The following is an 8,915-nucleotide window of genomic DNA, read 5'->3' on the forward strand; positions in this document are numbered from 1 at the left end:
ATGTTGAGGCAGAGCCAGTGACAAAATAGTCAGACGGACATTTCTTTTGGACATACTGTATAATGCGTATAATATTTGTTTGCACTAAAAGAAAAACAAAAATTGCATTGAAAATAGTGTTCCTTGTAAGCCTTCAATTGTGGTTTAGATTTTTTGAGGACTTAGTTTAGACAGTCGAGAAAAAGTTTGAACTTTGTGTGTCAACCATATTCACTCAGCGGCCAATATGATCTGCCAAATATTGTTTCCAAAAGTGGATATTGTCATCGGGAACTGAACTTTGTTACTTTGATCGATAGGCCTAACTGTCTCTAATAGAAGAGTTTAATCATGAAATCCTTAAAATTAACGTCGCTATGAAAAATTTTCCACACCTTTGAATTCAACATCATTTTTTTTTTCACCACTCACTGTATTAATGTTTTACTTTCATTTTTCACTGTGCATCATCTACATACTCATCAGCATTAGCAGGTTTGGTCGGTATGTCAATAGTCTAGTTCCTAGACTCGTCATGAATGGTCCCTTATTGTGCTTAGCACCCATAGTGTACACCCATAGCTCAGTACAAGTTTGAACTAACAATAAGCGAAATTGTCTGTGAGTTTCAAAAATGAGAATAGATAGTGTTGTTGACCTTTGTTAATGCACAATATTACCTTGTACTTTCCCTACAACAATATTGTGAATGTGTGTATGTAGAATGCTAGATGCTTAAGATTTACAACCGTGATAAATGTCCATGTAATAGATTAACCTCAGTCCACATGTACGTGCAGGCTTTTAAGTATTCATACTTTTCCTAGATTTTTTTTTTTACCGTGCTCAAATTTTTCCTACTTTTTCTTGAAATTCCAACTTTTTTCTATTTTTTTGTCCCACAACTCCGAAGAAATTTAATCTCATTGAAAACTTTCATGGCAGTGTTACACACTGTCAAATCACACAATGAAGGGCTTGGGCGCAGGAGTACTGCAACTGTACTTCCAAGAGCTTAGTTGAGGATGGAGCACAAGTGTTGTGAGTACAGAACATGCCAAATGAGGCTTATGATGCTGTGGACATGGGCGAGCATCAACGAAAACTACCCCAGAAAGCCCACTACAGTCCTACTTTTATCCTGAGTTTGTCCTCCAAAATCCGACTTCTGTCCTGTTGGTTTTTGTAAATTTTGACCCTACTTTTCTCCTTTTTTTTCACCTGGGTCTGCTTGAAAGCCTGTACGTGTATCGTACTATCATGACGTTCTATTTTGAAGTGTGTTTTAAATCAAATTAGGTTAATTGCCCTTCCACAACGTTTAAACACTGTATACTCAGTGGGTAACACACTGAGTACACAGTGTTTAAACGTCAGTGAAAGGCAAAACCTGATTTGATTTATATCACCCCGACGCAAAATTCCATCTTATAAAAGTGTGTTTTAGTTAGTTAATCAGTTACATGTCCCTAATAAACGTCTACTCCTTCAGGATTGGTCTAGACAGCCTCCGGGATAAAAAAAACGACCAAACTGAATACAAAGGAATCCAACGGCTGTTTAGATTAATGGTCTCCATGCGCAAACAGGAGAGGGAGCTATTTGATCACTTTTAATAGTCCAGTGGATGGGGCACACTACGTATAGCGCATGGTACCCTGACTACTTTCATTCCCAATATGCACAAAGCCATAGCGTCTTCCTGTGACGTCAGGCGTCGTTGGCAATGCGTTCAAATGTCTCTCCCAGTCGTCTCCCCGACCCCAACTCTCCCTTTCCTACCGTTGAGGGGGTACTTGTGCGAAGAGCCCATTGGTCTTTAATCCTATGATGACATCATGTTTCTATTTTTACTTTCCATGTACCCGTAAAAACGTTTTCGTCGGTTCCTCTCAGCAGCAGGTGGTATGTCAACACCGATTTTGTAGTGTAGCATTTCGTAGAAAATATTGTGGTGAAATAGATCAGAATTAATTGAGGATTCAGAAAATACAGTATAAGGCCAAAAATCTGTGTGTCCGTCATGCGTAGTGCGCACTGCCTGATGTGTAAAAATCAGTTGTTTGATAAGCAATGTGCATACATACATAGGTCCATGTACCTGTATTGCGCATTGCGCTATCCCTGCTGCGTTAAGACCAGTCATTGTGGGAATATGAGCTTTTACGTCGGTCAAGTGTGCCGAGAAATACGTACTCGTGGATTTTCAGAGTACGCATCGCGGATACGCAACTGGTATGCAAAATGCAATACGCACATCAAAAACGGACACATGGATTGTCAGCCTAAAGCGTATCAAATTTGGCCAGCAGTCTGGGCTATAGAGTAGGCAGTAGTGCTATATATTTGTAGATTTCGCCGTGGGTGCAGAGTCGAAAATGAAGGGAAAAGGAAAAAGTGTAAAGCCACGTCAGAATGAAGTGGCTACGGCTAATACATTAGTTGCACCTATGGAAGCAGATGAAGCCACTTCCCATGTGGGCTAGTGTTAGTCGTAGCCATGTCATTCAGATATGGCTTATGCTCACTAACAGAAGGGTTAAGCAGGGTTACTGGAAATTACATTCTCATATACAGTGGAACGTTGCTATACCAAACACCGCTATTTTGAAATATATTATCCCAGATTTCTAAAGCTCGGTAGTCATTTTTTTTGAAAATCAAAACTGGATTAGAGTTCACTTTGTCATTTTGCAGTTTTGGTTTTGTTTTGGTTTTGATGCTAGCTTGTGCATGTTACTTCCTTTATTTTGTTTGGCATTTCATGTGAACGTCCTCATGAAACTTGCATGTTTTGTTTTTAAACATCCTGCTTGGAACACTAACAGCATGTCAAAGAACAAACGTAACCCTGCAGCATTTTCACTTTGCCTGCATGTTTAAGCCAGCTGCTATGTTTTCTTGATTGGAGATTATCATTCCGTTTTCATTTCATTTTTTTTTCAGTTTATTTTAAGCACATCCAAATCAAGCAACAGTCCAAAGACCAAAAATGTCTGTTTTACTGGGTGATGAAATACGACAATTTATGTTATCAATAAAACCTAAACAATATTCAAAAAGAAAAGAAAATTGCTTTGGAAGATGATCAGATTGACCCCAAAATGGTAAACTTTAAGAGTGCTGTTAGTTTTAACATCAAAAGACATATTACATGTTACAAGTTTTAGAATGTAATTTGTAACTGTTGTAAATTATTGTCTACTAAAGAAGGACAATTACTGGCAAAGAGTTAATGTTGGTTGTAGCTGATTCTGTCAGAAATAACATGAATTTGTATAATGGAGGTATCATGAATATTCATTACATCTCATACATATTAATGAGCCTGTTTTTGCATTTTGTTGGTCAATATTCAATTGCATTGATGAAAAAAATTGACCCAAATAATTTTTGCGTGGACTCAAACTTGGAAAAGTGTAGATAAGTGACTTTTCCGAGGACGAAATTGAGAATGTCTAAGTGTTAAATATGTGTGAGTTGTAATAAGTACGGAACTTTGTTATGCAGCTGATTTCACAAAACAGTGCGTAACTTACGCCATGCGTAGGACTTACACGCAACAAACTTATTGCGCGGCCACGCAATGAACTTACGATCGATTTCACAAAAGTTGGCGTTCATGGGCCATGTTTTAAACAATCTAAACATCTTGGACGAGGATAATAACAGCATTTCATGGAAGAAATGTTTGTGTATGATTTGTTCGTTCGTGAAGCAGTTGTTGAATCACTTCCGCCCGCCATTTTGAAAAAAAAACCTGGATTAATACAACAAATTCTTAAAAAGCAATCAAATTTAATAGACGAATGAAGTATACAAAATGTAGCTGTCCATGGAATGCCATTGGAAGCTATTGAGCTGAGTGAGAATTACAGATTACACACGGGCATTCAAATACAAATGAGATTTCAATCATTTGAGTCAAGACTGAAACAGTATTTTTACTGTCAGATTTTGTGTTTCGATTATGAGGAACAAGTCCACTCTTTTTTTCTGAAATATTGATGGCAATTTTTGTTCATTTTTGTCCGTTTTTCCATTCACTCATGGAGGTGGGAAAACGTTTATGTTTCATGGTATTTAATGGGTATTTATTTGTTTGTAGAATGATAAATGATCAGTGGTGGACAACTGAATTTTGGATCATTGTATCAAAATATTCATTACTTGGGAATAGAGTATGCAAATTACGTGAAATTTTCACAGTTACTAGTCAATAACAAGTACTTTACCCCTATTTTTATTAAACAGAGCAAGCCACATATTTTTTGAAATATGTTTCTAATTTGGTCACTTTCTTTATGACTCATTGTGTACATGGTGACGGATTAACTCTAACTCCCTAGCATGATGTACCAGGAACCATACCCATCCTGGCAAATTCCAACACCATATGGGAAACTGCTCACACATATTTCTGACTTTGATTCTGGAGGTGTGCCAACCCAATGTAAAAGACTGTCAGTTTAAGGGTACTGTACCCATCCTGACAGATTCCCACTAAACATGCCGTTGGGGTTTGATGGGTTGAGTTCTGTTAGGGTTAATGCATGCTTGCATGATGCAGGAATTATACTACATTTCCACACCAGGAAAATACTGGCATCTTGGATAATTCTGAGCCAATATGTCTGACTTTTGTTCTCATCAATCTTGTTTTTGTTTGTGTTGCAGGAAGCACAATTCCTGAAGAAGAAATCCAATTTGCAGAAGAGAAGTTTCACGAATCTCAGGAGCTTGCTGAGAACGGGATGAGGAACCTCCTTGAGAGTGATGTAAGTACCTGACAAATCGGACCAAAGATGAGCCAAGATGCACTAGAGCATCTTACTACTCAATGAGATACCTCTCAAGAACAAGTTTTCACTTTATATTTCTTCGCATTTATTTTGATATTTCTCTCAGTTCAACCATGGAAGAATAATTTATACCGACATTGTATGGGTGAAGAGATTGACGGTTTCCTATTTATTTCTGTTGTGTAAGATATTCTTTAAATGGCCATTTAATGTAATTTTTTTATGCAATCCTTGAAAATGTACCTTTGTGTCCCATTTAACCTCATAACTTTCAGTTATAATTTTGCAATTTTTAAGGGTACTTAGGTGCCGTTTTGGTTTTTATGCCAGTGAGAATTTCCATATTCATGAGCAAATGTGTGATGTCATTTTAGGCGGAAACTTCAATGTTATAGCTATTTCAGCACCAACATTTGGGATATTTTGATGTTGTAAAGTTTCTTTGGTGATTTGTTTGTTTTGTCAGAGCATGGTAGTAAGCAAATGAGCAAAGTTTTCTCACAAATGTTTTCAATGAGCAAATTTTGGGTTCACAATTTGAACAGAAAACACCTAAACTGAACAGTGTCTTCCTGAAATGACATCACAGCAACAGCACCCTCATTTGTCAGGAAAAGCATGGACAATATTAAATGTTTAAAAAGTACACTTTTCAATACATTTATCCAAAAATGGATGTGAAATAGTTTTCATACATTTAAAGGGGAGTAGAAAGTTGTACAAATTATGTTCCCAAATGAAATTCATGTCATGGGGCCCTTTGAAATAAAAAGGGAAAATCTTTCCTATTTCTCAAAAGTAGCTATGGCGTATTGTGTTTCATTTCGATTCAATAAACATGGTTAATAGACATGGTAAGGTATCAAATTTCCTGTTGCAAGTCTGATAAATGGGCCTATTTGAGTTGGTAGCAAATCCATCCAACTATTTCTGGAGTAAGATGTTGATGAACAGAGATTTACGGACTAATTGATTGGTTTTCTTTAACAGGTTGAGCAGGTGTTACAGCTTCAAGCGTTAGCCGAGGCTCAGCTAGAATACCACAAACAGTCTGCAGAGGTTTTGGAAAGCCTTCTGTCAACACTCAATGAAAGGTATGCCAACAGGGGAAATCTGCCCCCCCCCCCCCCCCCCACTCACTTTTCATTAGAATTGTGATTGACTTGTGATTGACTTGTGATGGACTTGTGATTGATTTGTGATTGACTTGTGATAGACTTGTGATTGACTTGTGATTGACTTGTAATAGAGTTGTGATGGACTTGTGACAGACTTGTGATGACTTGTGATGACTTGTGATAGACTTGTAATGGACTTGTGATTGACTTGTAATATAGTTGTGATGGACTTGTGACAGATTTGTGACAGACTTGTGATGACTTGTGATAGACTTGTGATGGACTTGTGATTGACTTGTGATGGACTTGTGATGACTTGTGATGGACTTGTGCTGGACTTGTGATTGACTTGTGATGACTTGTGATGGCCTTGCGATGGCCTTGTGACTGACTGACTATAATACCCATACTTGTCAGTTACCATCCTTCTCAATGTTCTGTGATGTTTTCCAGGGTTGAGGAGGCAGGCAGTCGACCCAAATCAGAACGCAAACCCAGAAGTACTTTCAACTCTTACTCCACGAAGAGAGACTCCAGTGACGGAGACGACACCGACGCGTACCCGTCAACGGTGGATTACAACGCACCAGGTAAGTCAACAGGGATCTCATGCTCCAGCTCAGCACACAGTTTGCTTAAGGTTGCAGGCCAGTAAATAGGCCCCAAATTGCCTTCCCTGGCCAAATCACGATTTGAATGTCCTCAATTTGTTTGCTACATTGTATTGGAGCATTTTGTGGGCCGTGAACTTGAGGGTTTGTAAAACAAGAAGGGTCCATGCCGTGATGAGGACGAAATTTGGATGAAATTACCAGTAGGCCCTAAATTTGCTCTATTTTGCAATGGAGCATAGGCATCGTTTTTCAAAATGGCGATGGACTTCAGGACTACTTTCAGGGGTATTCATCTTTGGATGGAATTTTCTCCCAAAAACTCATTGGATTACCCACCGAAACTTGATGAAATGTAAGATGATGAAATAAGCTTTAATTTGATGTGTGCCTCAAGCACCTTTAGAGACTTGTGAGTATTTGTCCTGATCTTTAGAAGTGGAAGTATTTATCACTGAGGTTTATGGCAGTTTAATCGCTGGTTTGCAATCTACAGGCTTTCAAACCGGACAGAAAATATTGCTCAGTAAAAACAGGTCACCAACTAACCATCTGTCAACTGTCATGTGAATATTAGTTGTAACTGGTACCTTGCAAATTTGTGCAAACTGAATAAATTTGCTATTTTTCAATTGATTTTGTGATATTTATTTCCAATTTCTCAGTACCTGTAACGGCAACGAAGGAACGCTGCAAGGCACTGTACGACTTTGAGGCAGAAAACGAGGGCGAACTGGGGTTTCAGGAGGGCGACATCATCAGCATCGTCAGTAAGATCGACGAGAATTGGATTGATGGAGAGTTAAACGGTCACACGGGATACTTCCCAGCTAACTACGTGGAAATTATCTAACCGGTTTAATCATGGTAGGTGGTAGCGTTACTTATAGTGTTGCAGTTTGTACTTTGTCATCGTGTGGTTGAGTATGAGCGTGAGTTCTTCGCGATGAGTACACGCACAAGTACTTTGTCATCCTGAGTTTGAGTACGAGTACGTTGCCATGGGCACAAGGACACATTGAAGTACTTTGTCATCATGAATTCAAATACAAAGACGAGTACTTTGCCTTGAGTACTAGTACGAGTACGCATATTCTGGCATGACAAGTATGAGTATGAGTACTTTGCCTGAGTATGAGTCATTTCTATCAGTATGAGTACTACAATACTGGTTACTCACAATGGAACTCTGTGTACAGTGAACAGATACATTGAATAGCGCCCTCTGGAGAGTGGTCCAATGTATATCAGCATAATGTCAATAAGCCTTTTCGGAGTTCCAACTGCGCATTCGTAACCTGTGACAACGCATATTGTTTGTCTCAAATGCCCTTTGACAGTACCCACAATGCACAAACAGCCTTTTTGTAAAGTCAGTGGCGCGATGATGTCAAAGGCCATTTGAGACAAACAATGCGCGTTGTCACAGGTTACGAATGCGCAGTTGGAACTCCGAAAAGGCTTATTGTGTACTTTTTTTTTTTTTTTTAAATTCCATCATATTAAGCTATGTATTTCCATAGACGAGATCTCTTAATTGTTAGTTCTTCGTAAGCCTTGGCAGTCTGGTGTTTTCTTTCTTGAAACAACTAAGAATATGTCTTCCCTTTGATTATACCAAATGAGAAATTACCGGTCTGTTGGTGTTTAAAAGGAGGCATTATACAACTTGGAACTCTTGAAAAGTCCCCCAGATTCAGTGAATTCCAAATGATGTGGCTACGGCTAGGAAGTACAGGAGTCTATGGGAAGTGACCTCAGCCGCTTTCCATAGACGTGGCTACGGCTAGGAAGTACAGGAGTCTATGGGAAGTGACCTCAGCCGCTTTCCATAGACGTGGCTACGGCTAGGAAGTACAGGAGTCTATGGGAAGTGACCTCGGCCGCTTTCCATAGACGTGGCTACGGCTAGGAAGTACAGGAGTCTATGGGAAGTGACCTCCGCTGCTTTCCATAGACGTGGCTACGGCTAGGAAGTACAGGAGTCTATGGGAAGTGACCTCAGCCGCTTTCCATAGACGTGGCTACGGCTAGGAAGTACAGGAGTCTATGGGAAGTGACCTCAGCCGCTTTCCATAGACGTGGCTACGGCTAGGAAGTACAGGAGTCTATGGGAAGTGACCTCAGTCGCTTTCCATAGACGTGTGTGTGATTGCAAGCCGTAGTCAAGTAATTTGAACACAGCCTTGATCAAGGCTTGCTCAAGAGTAGTCTGGTACCGTTTGCAGCACAATGGGGAAAATACTAGGTTGCCATCAGGAACTAGCATTTGCATTGACATGTAATTTGTTTGATACAGAACAAGGATAGCCGTGTCTGAATTACTCAGCTATGGCTCATGTGTAATATCAAGCCGTAGTCGTAGCCCAGTAATTCAGACATGGCTAATTATTCCAATTTTAAAG

General features: G+C 39.3%; 1 protein-coding gene across 1 annotated transcript in view; it reads left to right on the forward strand.

The window, feature by feature from the left end:
• LOC119734500 (endophilin-A1-like) overlaps positions 1 to 7,468 on the forward strand; it is a 31,172-nt gene extending 23,704 nt beyond the window's left edge. Inside the window, exons 2-7 of the mRNA XM_038208036.1 lie at positions 549 to 600; positions 1,879 to 1,884; positions 4,657 to 4,757; positions 5,772 to 5,875; positions 6,353 to 6,489; positions 7,176 to 7,468. Coding sequence (XP_038063964.1) covers positions 549 to 600; positions 1,879 to 1,884; positions 4,657 to 4,757; positions 5,772 to 5,875; positions 6,353 to 6,489; positions 7,176 to 7,363 — 588 coding nt within the window. The 3' untranslated portion in view covers positions 7,364 to 7,468. The remainder of the gene's footprint in view (positions 1 to 548; positions 601 to 1,878; positions 1,885 to 4,656; positions 4,758 to 5,771; positions 5,876 to 6,352; positions 6,490 to 7,175) is intronic.
• The last annotated feature ends 1,447 nt before the right edge of the window (positions 7,469 to 8,915 follow it).

Source organism: Patiria miniata, unplaced genomic scaffold (assembly GCF_015706575.1).
Source record: "Patiria miniata isolate m_02_andy unplaced genomic scaffold, ASM1570657v1 HiC_scaffold_10, whole genome shotgun sequence".
Taxonomy (NCBI): Eukaryota; Metazoa; Echinodermata; class Asteroidea; order Valvatida; family Asterinidae; genus Patiria; species Patiria miniata.